A 19,010-nucleotide genomic window follows, 5' to 3' on the forward strand; every position below is an offset into this window, starting at 1 on the left:
TTGAACGGCCCCTCCTCCTCCTCCTCCCATCACTCAACACATGGACGTCACAAACACAACCAATCCCTACCAAAAATTCGTAAAGCCAAATCTCAAAGTTTCCGTACGCGCCGTAGCCCCAGCGATCGTCGCAGTCCCATCAATCCCCAAGGACCGCTGACACTAAATGCCATGCTGACCACCAACGACAAAGGTCTCAGTCCTCACACGCCCAAAAGTCCCATACTACCGCATCCAGAGTCGAAAAGTCCGGGTAGTGTGTCCCAGAAGACGCCCACAACATTGTCGCGTCAGGGCACGCTCAGAGCTTCACATAAACGCAAAAGCAGCATGACGGGTTCCCTATCACTGGCCCAGGGCAGAAAGAGTCCAGTAGGCTTCAACAATGATCGCAGTCCTCAGGGTCGCCGCAGTCCGCTACTCATGTCTAGTGATCGCTTAAAGTCACCCAATGAATTGCAATTGCATTTGGGCTTTGGCTCAACAACACCCACAGCCCGTAGTCCTACTGGCGATCGCAGTCGCAGTCCTACCTTTAGCATACATACCCAAGAAAGACGCTCCCCGGTGGGTAGTGCCGCTCCCTTAGATTTCGGTCAAATGTCACGTCGTAGTCCCACTTCTACGGTGCATGTACAAGACAGTAATCGCACTAGCTGCGATGCTGCCACCGACCCTGACGATGCACGTACTCCCACTAGCTACAAGAGACCTTCTATCAATCTATTCACGCCCATTTATTTCAGTGGCGACAAACGCAGTCCCATAGGACCCATACCTCCCATAACGGTTTCCAATCCGGCCGAAACCTATCGCATGGCTGAAAGCATCAATATGGAAAAGTCAGCCGAAGCCCAAAAGGAATTGGAAAACCTTCAGAAGGAGGAGCAGGAAAAAGCTGAAGCAAAGACGGCGTCGGATAGTAAAGACCAGCAACATCCCGAAAAGAAAAGTGTTATGCGCGAGATATTGGCATTCGTGCGCAAGCCATCGAAACACATATCGACGCGAACGAATCGCTTTGCTAATGCTTTTACAAGAGCCGAGTCTGGGACATCTAGTGGACCGCTTATACGCCAAAGTACTTTTTCAGCCAGTCCGGCAGCTTCGTCGACGGCTGCAAAGAGTGCTGTAGTTAAACAAATGTCCGAAGTTGGATTCGAACCAAAGATGTCATTGAAATTCTCACACTACGCTAAAATGTCACTGAAACTACGTCGATCTGCCCGAGACGAGAAGGAACCCAAGCAGCAACAACAACAGCAGCAGCAGCTACAACAACAAAAAACTCAGTCAAACGAAGATAAACGGCCCAGCTCAGATTCTACGGGCACCTCATCTGGTGGTGGCGGCAGCTCGGGCACTGGACAATTGAACATACAAGAAGGCAGCGGTTCGGGTAGAGCTACACCTCTCAGCGATATACCGTTCGAGCTAGCCAATGTCCACTTCGAAAAGGTAGGTGAATCCTATATCAAGCATGACAAGAAACTCGACGAAGATGGCGCTGAAGACGTGGTCGATCCGACGACAGATATTATTTTAGCAAATCTAGTTGAAGAGATCAATAACTCTTTGAAAATATCTTCCTTGACTACCGAAAACTCGGGTGCGGTTCACCACTTTCAGCGACGCTCTGAAAGTCGTGAACCGATTGAGCCGCGCATTAGCGAAGAACGCGAATCGGATTCGAATGATTTGATAATACCGGAAGATTTTCGCACCGAACTGGTTGAGATTTTAAAGGGCTACAAACTGGAACCCATCTATGTTAATCTAATCGATTTGAAAAAAGAAACCGAAGAGGCTGAAGAAGCCGCCCAAAAAGTTTTAGAAGTAGCTACCTTAGGCTCCTCCATGGAGAAGTCACCGTTGCAATGTCCCATCATAGAATTTGAGCCGCCCTCGAGGCGTTCTTCTTTCGATCCGCCTAGATCACCTTTTTTGGAAACTTTACGCAGTCCCGGCGCTGATACGGATGTTAGTTTGCAACGTTTAGAATCGGGTGGTGATAGTTTTGAAATGGTCGAAGGTGATCGCAAGTCCAGTAGGGCAGAGTCTAGTTTCGATTGCCCCTATTCCTCGCGTGAGACTAGTTTTGATATTTCACGCTATCAATCGACCAGCTATGAAGATCAGAGTTCTAGTTTTGAGATAGTGGATATGGATGAAAAGGTTAAGAAGTCTAGCATAGATTTACGCAAATCCTCCATTGAATTGGTAGATGCAGAGACATTTCAAAGATCGAATTCCTCTAATGGACGGAAATCCTCTTTAGAGACACACTTTGATTATACGCCATCCGAAGCCAGTGGCGGTGCTGGCATGGGAGTGGGTGGTATAGCAATAAATACGGTTAGATCGCCAAATTTCCCCATGACTAAGAAACAAAAAACCGAAACCTTTAGATCTTTGCATATATCACCTTTTAGTGCCTTTTCGCGTGCACGCAGTCCGCTATCCAATCAAACATCCTCCAATTATAGTTCGCGTGACAGTTACGACTCCAGCTCCTCGAGTGTACCTCACCATGAGCCACCACAACGTAGCCCGTTTGCGGATCCCACCAAAAAACATTTCCCTCTGACCATTAAACAAAAGGAAGAAGAGGTAAAGACATTTTTGTGCACCGATCAAAGATGTGCCTCCATCTTTGAGCCCCGACCCAGTTCGGTATTGACACAGCAATTTTCCACGGGCTCCATGTCCACACCTTCGGGCTATGCCAATGGCACACCAAGAGCCTTAAGTGCGGCTGGTGGAAGTAGTGCGGGCTGTACAGGTTTCTCATCGGGCAGTGAATTTGAGCCACCCTCACCCCGAAGAGCCACCAGTGCTTCGCCCAAACACACCTTTACATTTCGCATAGTCTTGAAAAAGGTGGACAGTTCCCCGGAGGCTTTGTGCCCGGAAAGGCATCGCAGTCGCATTATCGATAGATACCGCCGCAGAGACAGTAGACGCAGGCGTCTACAAACGGTGGGCAAAAGTGTTTAGGATAGTTGGCAATGCATAGAGGAACAAAAGGAATAGGTAATAATACTGGGAAAGATCTTCATAACTGGAAGTAAAATTAGAATTTATTTGCATATTTACAAGTTAGTTTCGTTTTAAAGAGTATTTAGGAAATAATAATTAACACACACACAAACAAAATCCGATTCTAAACTCAAGCTCAAGGTGTAGGTTAGGTAGAGTTTAAAAGTTAGATAAATTTTGCAAAGGATTTCTGAGCAGACAATCTTCACAACAGCACACTAAAGAAAAAAAAACACCTCAAAAAGTCTGCAATGAACTTTTAGCTATGAAAATATTAAAACTACTAAATATTTAAAGTAAAAGTATAAAATTTAATTAAAACCTTAATAAAATATATAAAGAAAATACAATTTGTTAGGTAGATGAGAAGAAACAGGGAATGTACTAAAATAACCAACTCTGTTGTTGATTTAAATAAATGACAGAGTTGCAAATTGCAGTAAAACTACTAAAATATCCAACTCTGTTCTTGATTTACATAAATGACAGAGTTGGAAATTTTAGTAGTAGAAATTAAACTGAAACTAAAATTGTGTTTTCTTTTCATTATTTAATATTTAAACAAGCGCCATCTTATGATTGCATAACCCCACAAACCATTTGATAATAAATACAATAATTTTTCCAAACAAATATACATTTACGTATAAATACCTAAAACCAAAAAAAAACATTTTTTACAATATTTGTAAATGTTTTCCCTCAATCAATCTTAAATTTTTCCATATTCACAGTGTTGGTCAACTAAGAAGCATACTTAGTGTGAACATTAACAATTAATTATACGTTTCTTAGCAATCTAAGTCTTAGTTTTTATTTAAATAATATCCCCTTTATTAAGTGTTTTTCCATTTATTTTAAGATGTTTTTTAAATGTTATTAAATCTTAATGTTTAAAGTAAAACTTTTCAAATCAATGTTTTGTGACACCTAGAACTCCCTTAATATATCTTACAACTGCTTTTATTAGTTTTTAAGAAAACCATGATTAGTTTAAATAACAAATATTTGATGTATTTAATAGGGACAGTGTTGGTCACCTAAGTACCATAAACAATAGTAGCACACCCTATATAAATTGTATGATCATGACATGGTTAATTATACAGGTGTCCAAACTTCTTAATTTTCTATATAACGATTGAATCGTGTAGCAGAATCAGTGTTTTCCGGTGTTATTTTAATAATTTTTTATTTGAAATTTTAGATTTTTTAAATTATAACAGCACTGATGGAAATTTAAACATGTTTAAATTTCATTTCAAATATTTTTTTTTCAAATAAAGTTTAAAGTAAGCAAGGGGTCCTTAAAATAAATTTGAACGAATAATTTTTCAAAAAATATTACTTATTTTTTATGCTAATTAGCTGACCAATACTGTAACACAAAATATGGAATTTGTAAACCAAACTGAAGTGGAAATCAAAAATAATATTTAAAAAAAATTAAACAAATTTATGCAACATTTTTTTTAAAAAAAATATTTATTACAAAAAAAAGAAAAAATAAGGAGCACTTCATAACACAAACTTTTTTGACAATCTCTCAGTGTTTTTTAATAAAAAAAAATAAATTAAAATCAAAGCAAAACAAATCAAATCAAATAAAAACCCAACAAAATAATTTTAATAACCCCAAAAGTCTGTAGCCCTTTAAAATCCAACTTTTACAACAAACTTATAAAAAAAACTAAAAGCAACAAAATAAAACATTCAAATTCAAATTTTAAATAAAATTAAAAAAAAAATATTTAAATAAAACAAAACAATTACCTGATAAATGTTAAAGTTTTTAATATTTTTTTTACAATTAAGTGTCTAATATTAAAAAAATTATATAATTAAATAACTTATTAATTTCCCCTTTAAATGTAAATGTCTTAAATGGTTCCTGTTATTTAAAAAAGAAATATTTACTAAAAAAAATAAAATCCAAATATTTTACTAAGTGAACTAATATAAAATGAAGTTTTTTAAGCTGGTCAAGGGGCCGTACTTTTTATTAAATTATATATGTAAATGTTATTTAAATATGTATAAAAAAAGAAAAGAATAATTTATATATAGAACATATCTTTATAAATTTAATTATAATATTTATATAAATAATAGTAGTTAATTTGGCTTGTTAAATTATATTTATAGCTTTTTTTATAACAATAACATCTAAACAAAGTAATATAATTCGGCTAAGCCGACATTAAAATGTCCTTCAACACAAAGCAAAAACAAAAACAAACCTATAAGAGAAACAATAATAAACAAACCAACAATACTCACACAAACACTAATAGAGAAACAATAATAAACCAACAACACATAATAAAAACAAAGAACCGCCATGTTTGTTTACAAAAAGCCTGAGCACAGGGAAATGCAATAATAAACAAACCAACACACACACACACAAACACTATAAGAGAAACAATAATAAACAAACAATACAAAAAGCCTGAGCACAGGGAAAAGCAATAATAAACAAACTAACGGTTCAATAAGAAAAACAATAACAACTGTCTAGCAGAGTTTACTTCATTTGTTCGTATATATTGGCAGTTGGCAATATTTAAGAACAAATTGAGGTTAAATGGAAGTTTTCACAATTTTAATTCATTTGTTTAAATAAAAATCATGTTTAATCATATCGAAAGAGCTTGAAAGCCTTTATTTTGGCTAGAAACTAAACTAGCTTTATTCTAAAAAATTAAAAACAAATATTTTTTCCAATTTCAACATTATTTACTTGGAAGTGGAAGAAATTGCTTTTGCTCTAACACCTTTTTGACATTATGTTTTGGAACTGATCACAAAATCCCAATTCAGTGTTGGAGGACATAAAATATTCAATAAATATTATTTGTGTTCTTAAATAATTTAATTTTTTTTAATTTCATTTTAAAACAAAACACTATACTACATTTAAACAATAAAATTATGATTTCCATTTATGTTTCTTTGTTAAAACAGAATGCAAGTAGAAAAAGTTTTTTTTTCTTATAATTTGCTAATTTCGTTTTCATTTTTTAATTTGTAGTACTCTTTGCAATGGTGAAAATATGTGGTTTGGCTTACTTTCTTTTTGTAAAAATCTATAGAATTTTATAAAAAACTAATTTAAAACTAATTTTCAAAACTTTCAAACAAAAAAAACTTTTTCTATTTGCAGTTTTTGCTAAGGATTTTTAACAACAACAGCCATAAATTATTTATTAAAACTAACAATAACAATATATTTTATAAATTAATTCATATTAACTAAGAAAATGTAACTGAAATGTTGTTTTTTTGTATGGGAGAGGATTTAATACATATATAAAAAAATATTTATTAATTATTAAGAAAGTTTAAAGAAAACATATATATTATATTTATTATAAAAATATTAAAACTATTTTAATTGTACTAAAGAAAAAACACTCACATAAATACATAGAATTTTATAAACCAAGCTTAACACAGATTCCAAACTACAATATATTAAAATTGTTAATAAATATGTTTGCTGGGTTTTTCTTATGTTAACAGGGATGATTTTTAAGTATTGTTTACATAAGCAGGGTTGCATTAATAGTAGCAAATACAGTAACTTTGTTTATATAGTTTGAGTTATAGAAAAATGATTAGAAATTTGTTAATTTTAACAAGAGTTTGCTTTAAAAGTATTGATTTACAAGATAAAAAGCGGTTTTTAAAACGATATCCTAAAATGTTTTAACATTTTTGTATAAAATTTAAAAAATAATTTTTTTTATGAAAATTTTTTATTAAAAAGCAACAAATAACATTATTTACAATTTATATATAAAATAAAATGATTTTTCATTTTTAGATTTCATACATTTTTTAATAATTTTAAGAAATTTTCTCACTTTTTATATTTTTTAATCCTTTAAAAAACCCAGCATATATTCTTACTTTATTAAAAAAATTTAAAACAGTTTTTATTAAAATCCCCCACCCCCCAAAAAATTGTAAACTAATAATTGATGTTAAAACCCCCCAAAATTAAAAAAAAAAATAATGCAAACAAACTTTTTCAATAAAAACAAATCCAAACAAATTTATTGTATTTTTGAAAATTTAAACAATCGAGTTTTATTTACAATTTAGACTCTCTATGTATAGCCACCACACCATCCTCTTCTTGCCAACCAATAAAAATGTCAGCATAACCCCACAACTCCACTTCAATTGTCTTGCCCGTACATTTGCCATTGATTTTAGAGCCCGTAATAACATCACAATATAAACCCGGCTCCAAACAGGTCATTAAACGTTGCCTCAAATCATATTGCTGGCCATTGAAAGCCACAAAACCACGATCACCACGACAAAAGGCAATCTGATTATCACCATTATCCCACCAGTCATTTATGCCCGCTGGACCCACAACATTTTTAAACTCAATCATATTATAGATTTGGCGCCATCTATGTTCACAAATCCAGCCATTAAGACAAGCTCCCGTTAACTCATCAAATTCTGGAGATAGAATCTCTTGTTCATTTGTATGTGGTGGTGGCTGATCACGATCTGTAAAATCGAAGGAAGACATAATGCGTGTTATGCCATAAGGATAAGCCAATGCAAAAGCAGTGGCCATTTTGTATTGTTTAGAATTTTTATAGGTTAAAACCTGGCCGCCATCACGCTGATTATCATGATTGTCCACAAATACTAAAGCGTGATCACTGGGCAGGAAACCCCACTGAGGACCCCAGTTCCTTAGCCATTTCAATTGATTATTGCCACGGAATGCTCTACCAATTTCCTCGGAGAATTGAAACTCTGTAACAGCACCCAATAGATTGTATTCATATTTGCTAACAGTTTCATGGCCATGATCAATAACTTCCTGATAGATAAAGGGGCGGGAATTGGGCTCAAAGCCATGATCAACATTTAAATCACGAACACGTTTGTAGATTATCTAGAAAAACAGCAATAAGAAATAATATTTCCCTCTATATCTTTCATTATTCTTTACTCACTTCCAAATCTGAAGCCTTCATATGTTTGGCTGCATCCACACGGAATCCAGCTACACCCAACTCCACCAAATGATCCAAAAACTCTACCAAACAATCTCTAACCCATTCATTGCTCTGATCCAAATCTTTCAAACCCACCAGCTCACAATTTTGCACCTGATAACGATCATTCCAATCCCAAATCTCACAAGTGGCATGAAAATCTAATTCAGTATAGGGTACTGAAGGGAAAGATTTCGCAGCCGGATCAGCTATAGAGCCAGCCGTGCCCACAGCCATTTGATATTGATCGGCAGCCATATGATTTAGAAGAACATCCACATAAATACGTATGCCCACATTATTGCAACGACGACACATTTCCGAAAATTCTTGTTCCGTACCCGAACGTGTTAGTAATTTATAGGAGATCGGTTGATAACGTTCCCACCAGGGACGATTTGCCACAATAACATTTTCCGTCACCGGCGACACTTGTACGCCCGCATAACCTCTAGGCGCCAAAAACTCTTCACATTCCCGGGCTATATCCAGCCATTTCCATTCGAATAGATGGACTATGGTATTGCGGTTATTCCACCAATGAGGATTATGCTGAGCTGCACTGCATTGCAGGAATATGGCTAAGTGTAATAGTGTTATTAAACTTTTAAATATTTTAAACATCTTTACTTTGCAATTGTTAAAGAGAAATTAAAGTCGTTTCATTGTTTTGTTGGGGTTTTTATAATAAATTCTATTATTATTACTATCTAGTTAGTTAGAGATAAGCATTTCTATATTGTGGGTTTTACTTGTCAATGGTAATTGTTATTGAGTTCTTAGTGTTTTGATTTGATTTCCCATATTGTTGGTTATCTTTTTGCCTTGACCATATTGATACGATGAGAGTTGCAGGCTGTAAATCCTTACTTTGAACAATATCTCAATAATATGACGTAGTTGTTTTGATAAAGTCAATTATCTATTGTTTTGTTTTGATTTTTTTCTTTATTGACCCTGCATTAACTGACGAAGGGGTTTCAATCACGATAGATCTTTTAAATACCTGTTGAAACTAACCTTGAGAATTTTAATGAAAAAAGAAAGAGACATTTGTAGTGCTTATCGTGATGGTCTGGTCAGATTTCAGGAGCTCTAGGACCCTTTTTCACCCACCAAATACAGAGAATTTCCTTAGCGTCATGGATATTTGTTGTCGATTCGGTTTGTTGTCCGGGCTTCATATACGGGTTATTGTAATGGATCCATTTTTCATCCCAAGTAACGATTCGGGCAAAAAAAAACTTTTATAGCGTTCAAGCATCGTTTCGGACATGCAAAATCGTCTTTCAAGGTCTCTCGACTTCAATTCGTATGGTATCTAATTCTCCTGTTTTTAATTAATCCTGCTGCTCGTAAACGTTTTGAAATTGCTGCTTGAGTAGCAATCTTCATGGAGTAATGCCTCCAATTCTTGATTTTCAAACTTTTTTGGTTGGCCTGGTCGATCTTTGTCTGAATCAACATCTTTCAGATTTGTCGGACACAGAAATGTTGGAAGTTTTCTCGAAGGAACAAAAGTGCGAGATTTTTTCAAATCTTTAGCTTGTAACATTTGTACAATATAAATTTATGACCTTTACCCATCTTTCTGTCAACATATGGATTCCGAGCTAAATGAACTGGTCATATTTTAAGGCCAAGAACGAATCAAGCCAATATCGGATACTCTGTTCCAAGAGAGTTCGTTCTGCATCGATCGAAACAAATGGTAGTCGGATAGGGCACGGTCTGGACTATAAAACGGGTGAGGCAAAACTTCCCAACCACTTCATTATTACGGTTTCATGTGTAGTGTAACATCTCACGAGACACTGCAATTCTTAGTTCTCATGTGGACTTAAATGTAGCATCTAGAAACCTTGATAATTATCTCAGGCACGTGGAGACGTGGTTAAAAAATTGTAGAATACAAGTGAACGAAATCAAAAGCAAGCACATAACGTTTTCACTTAGGAGAGGAAATTGTCCACCAGTGACACTAAACAGTGTGAACATCCCACAATCTGACCACGTCACATACCTTGGCATTCATTTAGATAGACGTATTACTTGGCGTCGGCACATAGAAGCCAAGCGGCTCCACATGAAACTAAAAGCTTCTAATTTACGCTGGCTAATCCACCACCAATCGAAACTAAGCCTTAACTGCAAAGTCATCCTGTATAAGACAGTCTTAAAACCAATTTGGACATACGGAATCCAATTATGCGGGACAGCAAGCAATACCAGTATAGATCTTATACAGAGGGCACAATCCAAAATTCTTAGAACACTTGAAATTAAGACTATTGAAGCAGTATGAAGCAGATAAAACTAGTCCATGTTTTGACTTTCTTTCAAGAACTTCGAATAAAAGACAACGATTTCATACATTCAATGAATGATTTAGAATCAGCATCTTGGAAATATTTTATTGCCGTTTCTGAAAAATTTCTTAGGAAATCAGAAGTCGAAAAATTACGAGGAATTAGTTGAACACCTATTACGGCCATTTTCACAATGTACGATTATTTCATTTTAACCGGAAAATTAACTAACTGTCGGTTTGTTTAAAGGGGACCATTTAACCAACGGTTACCGATTTACGTTTCACCATCATTTGATTACTTAACCAAAGCATTCAGTAGAAAGTATGGCAATAATGCATACATTTGTTTACGAAAAATAGTGAAAGATTGAAATATAAAAAATTGTCTAAAAGACGGCATAAAAAATAATAATTTGTGTTTTCTTAGTGGTATAATAAAAAAACGTATAAAACTCAAAAATATTAAGGTACCTAGCTGTAAAGTTTACAGAACAAACTGAACAACAATTACTGAAAACCAACAAGGAAAAGTGCACATTTGTTGTTTGGTTTGTAAGTGCAATATCCGGGTGGTATATGGATCACCCCGTGCAAAATTTACTTTTCTTCGCTTTACACTTTTAAAAATTATAAATATTACAAAAATATAAATGTTTTTCCATGTTCTTTTATTATATTTCTTACAATTAAGATGCTAACCGGCGAAATTTATTCGGTTATATTTAACAGCAACTTTGTTGTTAAATAGTGTCAGTTAAGAATTAATCGTACATTGTGAAATTCATATTAGCCTAACTTGCGGTTAAAGTTCACGTTAACTTTTAATCGTACATTGTGAAAATGGCCGTTAATCAGCTTTAAAAATGTGCTATGTAGTCAGTAGGCTAGCTATTGGATAGCGCAAAATAATTGTGTGTTTTATCATGGATAGTAAACTATCCTGGAAACTCAATACCCTAGCAAGAACATCCAAAGCCTTGACGGCCATGTATGTCTGCAGGAAAGCCTATTTGATACCTATATTATTCTATAAAGTCTCTGTATGGTGAAAGGCACTAGACAAAGGGATATTCGTATATATAGTGATAGTCAACCGGCAATAAAATCACTGACAGGTATGTACTTAACATCGAACATAGTCCAGAAATACAGGGCATCCTTGTGGGTACGTGGATACGGAGATACTTTGGGCAACTGTGTTGCTGATAGACTATGCGGGATTTCGTTATCTAATTGCAAGCAGCAAATTATTAACTTTTACTATGAACTCCCTCAGACAAGATGCGGATGTGAACCCACTTGTACGATTACCAAAATTATATGGCCCCAACTGAACAGGGGTGAACTTGGCCAGAAACGCTCATAATTAAGCGATGTAGTGGCTGTGATAACCGGACACTGCATATTTGGCAACCATGCGAGGAGACTTGACTAGCAATTGATTACTCTGTAACGTGCAGTTACAAAAGTCAATACATCAAAATAACATAATTAATACTAATACAATATGTATTAGTATATTATTGTCAATAATTCCTAAACAGTTTATATGAATTCTAATTTGTTGTCAATAATTCCCAAACAGTATATGTGAATTCTAATATAAGACATCTAAGAAAACAGGAACAGGGGGCGAGAATTGAAGTTCCGATCTACTTATACTTTGCGCCCGGGTAACAAAGCATAATTAGACGAGATCTTACTTCGTATTAATACCGTAGTTAAAATCCGTAGTTAGCCGACTGAGAGCCGAAGCATTTATCTCATCGGATCGTATTCATTAGCTAGTCATAGCCAATAAGTTATAGTTAGCCGATGAGAGCTGAAGAATTTATCTTTTCGGATTGCATCCATAAGCTGTATTTACGAATAATTAGTCGTTAGCCGACCGAGAGCCGAAGCATTTATCTCGTCGGATTGTACTCATTAGCTAGTCATTTACGAATAATTTGTAGTTAGCCGATGAGAGCTGAAGAATTTATCTCCTCGGGTTGCATCCATAAGCTGTATTTACGAATAATTAGTCATTAGCCGACCGAGAGCCGAAGCATTTATCTCGTCGGATTGTACTCATTAACTAGTATAGTCAATAAGTTGTAGTTAACCGACGAGAGCTGAAGAATTTATCTCCTCGGATTGCATCCATAGACAGTATTCACAAATAATTAGTCATTATCCGACCGAGAGCCGAAGTATTTATCTCGTCGGATTCTCTATTAGAAGTTTCACCCATTAACAAACATATTCCAAAGATCCAAGACAGCTCTGTGGTAAACATTTCAAAGGAAGCAGACCTTTGAAGAACCTGGACAGACTAAGCATACCCCGGCTGGAAACAAAAACTGCATCACAACTCAAGCCAGACAATCTCCACGGAGTGACCGTCAAATGACCTAGTATCCTCTTCATTTCTTCTACTCCTTATTCTATTTGACTTTCCCCTTCTCTCTTCATCTCTATCTGGCCCTCTTCTAGTGTGTAGCTCTTTTTCCTGTATATACTATGCGGCTGGCTATTAACCTAACCTACACAGATACCAAGGTCTCTGGGCTGAACATATGATAGTAGATTCCTTATGGAGTATTACACGGGAGTGTCCTAATGACTCCCATTATAGAGAATATAAAAAATAATCTTTTAATCTATAAAATAATTTACTAAAATGTAAAATCTTACTATTATTGAGCATTTTCAATATAAATTTCCCTATTTTCCCACTTTCAAATATTTTCTTTAAATAATTTCTTAATTTTTAGACTAAAAAAAAATAATATAACAAAAAAAATTGAATGCCGAAACCCGGGATCGAACCGGGGACCTTTAGATCTTCAGTCTAACGCTCTCCCAACTGAGCTATTTCGGCAGTTGTTAACCTCTCACATAAACTCAAATACTAAAACAACCAACAACAACTAACACACACACACATGTATTAAAGACCAAAACACCCAACCAAATTAACATTAATAATAACAGCCTTAAAGTAGGCTACACAAAAAAACACCACTGACACAAAACAACAGTTAATATGAATTTAATTAAGGGTTGTCAAGATGAACAGAAAAATAGGATGTTTTTATTATCGCACACTTAATTAAAAGTGTTTGAGAGAATTTGGTAGCTATAAAAAGGTTTGGAAACAGAATAATTGAATTATTATTCTTAACAACAGTTTATAGTGAACTACTTATTAGTATTAATTAACAGCTGAAGAAAACATGGGTCATGCCGAATTGCAGCCAGAAGATATAGATGAATCTATATCAGCCTTAAGAGGAGCCATCAGGCGCACCTGGTATGCCTTTTGTGATACCACCAGTATACATGGTTTGAAGTATACCAAAGATAAGGAAACTAATAAATATATAAGGTGGAATTTTGTATCTTACTTAAATTGAAATGTGTAATAAGACAAAATTGGTTCATTTAGATTCATATGGATGTTAATAACCTTGCTGATGTTTATATGTGCTGTTGTTATGGTGGTTACCTTTTATGTGGACTATCGCAGTAATCCCACACGCATGAATGTGGAAAATGATCATGCTCCCATTTCAAGTCTAATATTTCCTCCCACCACCATTTGTCCGGAAGTCATGTATAATATGCAGAAATCTAAAGAGTTCTTGGAAACTTTGTAAGTTTTTGTTAAATTTTTTATATATTACTTTTATTTTATTGTTTCTGTTTCAGAATTTTACCCAACTTCACTTCAGTCCCCGATATTTTAGATCTTTTGGATGCTAATTATGGTTTTTTGTACGATGGCGTTAAGTATTCCCCAAAAGAACTGAATTTGTTCGAGGAAGTATTGGTTTTGAATAATTTAAGTATTTTGCAGTTTGTGCAAAAGTTTAGTTGGAGTTGCAGTGATTTAATGTTTAAATGTCGTTATAAGGATGAAATTGTACCCTGTGGAGAGTTATTTCAAATTGCTCATACGTTTAGTGGTTATTGTTGTTCGTTTAATTTAAATCAATCCGTGTGAGTATTAAAATAAAACAATTATTTAGTACAAGGACTTAAATATAAGAAATTTTCCTCTTTTCCCAAAGTCTAAACTTCACCAATCGTTTTGCCCACTCGGGACTGCGCAATGGTCTCTCGCTGATGCTCTACTACAACGATAGCATCTTCGATCGCCTGCATTCCTATTCACATGGTTTCAAGGTATTGATACAGGAAACGAATGCCTTTCCCAGTGCTCATTCTATTATTAAATTTGTACCCCTTAACGAAGAAGTCTTCATGACGGTACGACCCACACAAACTTTTTGCTCGCAAGCTGTTAAAAATCTCGCTTTTGAAAATCGGCAATGCGTCTTTCCCTACGAAAGACATTTGGCATTCTTTCGTTCGTATGTTGGGGCCAATTGTGAGCTGAATTGTCGCGTTGAATTAATGTTGCAATTGTGCGGTTGTTATACATATTTTTTCTTTAGCAGCAAGACCGATGATCGTGTATGTTCGTATAAGGATATTCCATGTTTGGTGGATAACTTTGGTAAGTTATATGGAGAAGAAATGGGAGCAGTGTAAAGTATCATTTTTTTAATTTTTAAGCTGCTGTTATTGGACGTTATAAAAAAACTCAGTGTGCCTGTTATAGAAGCTGTGAGAAAATTGAATATGATGTTCAAGTTACCAGTGCTCCATTGCAATTGAATACTCCCACCATAGATACATTTTAGTAAGTGGATTATTAAAACCTGCTACCACCAAAACATCTCTATATCTTCCATTTTAGTGATGGCATTAAAAAGGACTATAGTGTGGTTCACATCTATATGAATTCTCAAGTTTATCGCCGTGTACGTCATGATCTTTTATCCAATACGGTGACCTTGGTTTGTAAGTATTTAAAGATTTTCTTTTGTAATTTGTTTATTGTTATTAATTATGACATTTTTTAGCTAATTTAGGCAGTGCTTTTAGTTTATTTGTGGGCATGAGCATGGTTTCGGCTGTAGAAATCATTTATTATTTTTCGATTATCTTGAACAAATACTATCAACAGGAATGTAGGGCTAGAGCCATAATATTTGAGCAGAAAATCCAAAGAGATGCTGAAAAGAACATTAAGGAGGAACTGGAGGCAACTGAAAAGGTTGATAGGGATGATGCAGTAAAGGTTGAGGATGTGGAAAATTAAAAAAAATATTTAGTTTATAAAAAAATAAACTAAACAATAAATACACGAAAAATACAAAACAAAGGCATCTTTATTTGAATTGTGAAGCAAAAAATTGTGCACAGAAAAAATTTTTTTTTTCAAATTAAAGAAGTAAAGCAAAACTTCCCGCCTATGACTCTTTGTTGGCTCAAAAGTCGACATTTTCAAAGCAAAAAAAAACTTTGCTGTATAATGTTCAATAAGAATAATAAATTACAGATTTGTACCCTTCAAAATGACATATAAGTTATTAAAAACCAAAAACGCGTCCAGAAGAAACACCATTTTTAATATAAATCCCCAATATAAAGACTAAATGAAGCTAAAGTATTTCTATATAAAGACCTTGAAGTCGAAATCTTTGTTTAAACTATTTCATAAGTATTACAGAACTTCAATTTTAGCTTTTAATCATTAATTTTTGAAAAACCCATAATTTAACGGCTCTTTTGCTTAACTTCCCCAACACAGAGTAGTTCAAATATTTTCATCACATGTGAATCACCCTGTTGCCAGAAACTGTCAAAGCTGTCATTGATTTTCATTTAGTTAAGAACTCTGCTACTCATGAGACACGTTTTGCCGATTTAATATTTTACAAAATATTTACATAAATTTTTTTCCGAGAAAAAAAAATATTTTGTGAATAAATATTAAAAACAAATTAATATTAAATTCACACATTAACCATCTAAACGTTCGACTATATTAGTAAAATATTAGATTGTTTGTGGAGACCAACGGCCACTGAACCCACCCCCAAATTACTGCTGTTGTGTTTGGTTAAAATCAAAGGAAAATAAAAGAGTTTGTAGTAAAAAGGGGGTAGACGTCAGTAATTATAAATAAAAAAAAGGAACAAAAATCCAAATAAAAAAAAAATCACTTGAAGCCATTGTGTTGTGATGTATTGAATTGTCGTCTTACAAAGGAATTTCGTGTTCAAGTGCAACAGAAGAGGTTGTGTTGTTTTTAAGCAGAAGACAACCTGTCATCATTACAGCCGCCGCTGCTAGCTGTTGTTATTTTTAGTAGTGGTGCTGCTGCCTGCTACTGCTGCTGCTTTTGTTAGTCTCGCTAACGTCATCTTTAACATTTAAGCCGTAAAATATAAAAAAGCAAAAATTCATCAACAGCAACATCATCATGGTTGACTTAATAGCTTCAATGATTAATTACAATGTGTTGGAAGTGATATTCTCATATTTGGATTTGCGTGATCTTAGGAATTGTTCGTTGGTGTGTCGAAGTTGGAAGAATTTCCTGGACGATGAGAACAGTGATGTATGGCGTACCTACTGCATACGTAAACTACCCGAAGAGGCTTTAAAATCAGATTTACTTTCATCGGTGCCCACATATAAAATGAAATTGAGAGCATTTTATCATGCCTGGAATCCAAATGATTGCTCGAGGAATGTATATATTAAACCAAATGGTTTTACGTTACATAGGTAAGTTGGAGAGATGAAGTGGACTAAGGAAATATTACTTTTAATATAATGTTGAACTGGGGCTTTGCTGGATTTAAACTCTCAAGTAGCTCTATGTCACTAAATTGTTTTACTTTGGCTCTCAAGAAGATTGATAATATTATGTATTAAACTGAAAGAATTCAAGGAGGTTTACTCCCTAATTCGATTCGAAAGTTAATCTTTTCGAATTACAATGTATTTACCTCTCATTTTTGAATATTTACGTTTTTGGATTGAGTTACTTAGTAACCGCCCAGACTTTATAATGACCGATAAAAATGTTCTTCAGATAATTTTGTTTAATACTGAAAATACTAACAATCGTATTTCAAAACGTAGGACTTAAATAATTCCTAAATTTAGAGAGAGCTTTAAAAATTATATTTCTTTACTCAGAATCATCGCCTTTTCCTCATTAAATTCAAATTGTTCTATTCTTTCTGAATAAAGCAACTATTTTAAAACATCTATATAAAACTGACTACTTTTTTACCAAAAAAAAAGACTGTTTCATATGAAATTTCTTGAATCTACAATTTCCAATGGAATAAACTAACTGAATGTGGAAATGAATAAATTATTTAAGAGTTAAAACATTTTAGATTTATGTTTGAAACATTACTCAATATTTAATAATTGTTTTCTTTATTTACCTTAGAAATCCCGTTGCTCAAAGTACAGATGCAGCTAGAGGTAAAATAGGTTTTCGTCAAGGACGTCATACCTGGGAGGTGATATGGGAGGGACCATTGGGTACAGTGGCTGTTGTTGGTATATCAACGAAAGAAGCAGCATTACAGTGTCATGGTTATGTGGCCTTATTGGGATCAGACGCTCAAAGCTGGGGTTGGAATTTAGTAGAAAATCATTTATTACACAATGGTGATGTACAAGGCAGCTATCCATTGTTAAATAATGCTCCCAAATATCAGGTATGTTTAATATAAATATAATTAAAAAGAAAAAATAAATAAAAATATTATTTTCTAATTAAATAGGTGGGCGAAAGAATACGCGTTATATTAGACTGCGATGATAATACATTATCGTTTGAAAAAAATTATGAATTTTTAGGCGTTGCATTTAGAGGTGAGTGTTCTTTTTTTTTCTTTTTATTTCATTTTACTAATTAATTATAACTTACCCTTTTGTTTTATATTTTAGGTTTACCGGATAAAAAACTTTATCCCACGGTATCAGCTGTTTATGGTAATACGGAGGTTTCTATGGTTTATTTAGGGCCTCCTTTAGATGGTTAAATTTTTGTTTTAGTTTTTAAGTTTTTAACGTATTTTTTAAAATTAATTCCTTAATTAAACGTGCTCTTTATCTATAAAAACAAAACAAACAAATAAATAAATCACACATATGAAAATGGAAACAATATTTATCATAAACCACAAACACAACTCTCACCCACACAAAATTTTTGGCAAAAATCAAGAAAATTTAAATGAATCTTCAAAAATTCCCACATTCAATCTTAACGTACTACTAAATTTAAAATAATTAAAAACAATACAAAAAAAGTAGTAAAAAAAACATTAGTAATTTAAGTATAAACAAAAGAAGCCTTGGACTTATCACTGTTTTTTTGTATAACACCATTTAATTTCTTTTATATTAAACAAACCTAAACCCTTAAAGTAAAGAAATGCAATATTTATGTAAACCTTTTTGTAGTTAATTATTATTTAAATCTCGCTAATACATTTTAGTTAATTATTAAATTCCTTTTTGCTTTCCCCAAATTATGTTGTCACCGTATTTGTTTTTTATTATTGTAAAGGTGCTAGTCTTGCTTAAGTTTATTATTTTGTTTTCATTTTTAATTAAATAATTTTATAATTGTGTATAAAAAAAGGAAAAAAAAACTATCCATAATTTAGCCTGAAAACATTCTTGTGTAATATAAGTAAGAAAGAAAAAAATAAAAAAAAAACAAAGAAAAGAAAAATATAATGTATGAAAAACAACAA

The 19,010-nt window shown here is 33.8% G+C and overlaps 4 protein-coding genes and 1 non-coding gene across 5 annotated transcripts; 3 read left to right on the plus strand and 2 right to left on the minus strand.

Annotated features, from left to right (window-relative positions):
* On the plus strand, positions 1-6,354 carry LOC135960515 (serine-enriched protein-like). Its single transcript, XM_065511820.1, has 2 exons — positions 1-1,458; positions 6,206-6,354. Exons 1-2 carry the CDS (start codon positions 172-174, stop codon positions 6,296-6,298), a joined length of 1,380 nt encoding a protein of 459 aa, XP_065367892.1. The 5' UTR covers positions 1-171; the 3' UTR covers positions 6,299-6,354.
* Positions 6,355-7,134: 780 nt separating this feature from the next.
* On the minus strand, positions 7,135-8,696 carry Amyrel (Amylase related). The gene is made up of 2 exons (XM_065513426.1): positions 8,031-8,696; positions 7,135-7,969 (listed from the first exon to the last, which is right to left on the minus strand). The coding sequence occupies exons 1-2, from the start codon at positions 8,694-8,696 to the stop codon at positions 7,139-7,141; spliced, it is 1,497 nt and encodes a 498-aa protein (XP_065369498.1). The 3' UTR covers positions 7,135-7,138.
* Positions 8,697-13,173: 4,477 nt separating this feature from the next.
* On the minus strand, positions 13,174-13,246 carry TRNAF-GAA (transfer RNA phenylalanine (anticodon GAA)). Its single transcript has one exon. It is a non-coding gene; the product is annotated as a tRNA-Phe (tRNA).
* Positions 13,247-13,601: 355 nt separating this feature from the next.
* Positions 13,602-15,535, plus strand: Nach (nach). The gene is made up of 7 exons (XM_065512634.1): positions 13,602-13,753; positions 13,814-14,020; positions 14,077-14,367; positions 14,439-14,887; positions 14,947-15,073; positions 15,131-15,234; positions 15,297-15,535. The coding sequence occupies exons 1-7, from the start codon at positions 13,602-13,604 to the stop codon at positions 15,533-15,535; spliced, it is 1,569 nt and encodes a 522-aa protein (XP_065368706.1).
* Positions 15,536-16,169: 634 nt separating this feature from the next.
* On the plus strand, positions 16,170-19,010 carry Fsn (F-box synaptic protein). The gene is made up of 4 exons (XM_065513267.1): positions 16,170-17,010; positions 17,690-17,963; positions 18,030-18,120; positions 18,196-19,010. Exons 1-4 carry the CDS (start codon positions 16,703-16,705, stop codon positions 18,288-18,290), a joined length of 768 nt encoding a protein of 255 aa, XP_065369339.1. The 5' UTR covers positions 16,170-16,702; the 3' UTR covers positions 18,291-19,010.

The sequence above is a fragment of the Calliphora vicina genome, chromosome 5, assembly GCF_958450345.1.
Source record: "Calliphora vicina chromosome 5, idCalVici1.1, whole genome shotgun sequence".
Classification (NCBI taxonomy): Eukaryota; Metazoa; Arthropoda; class Insecta; order Diptera; family Calliphoridae; genus Calliphora; species Calliphora vicina.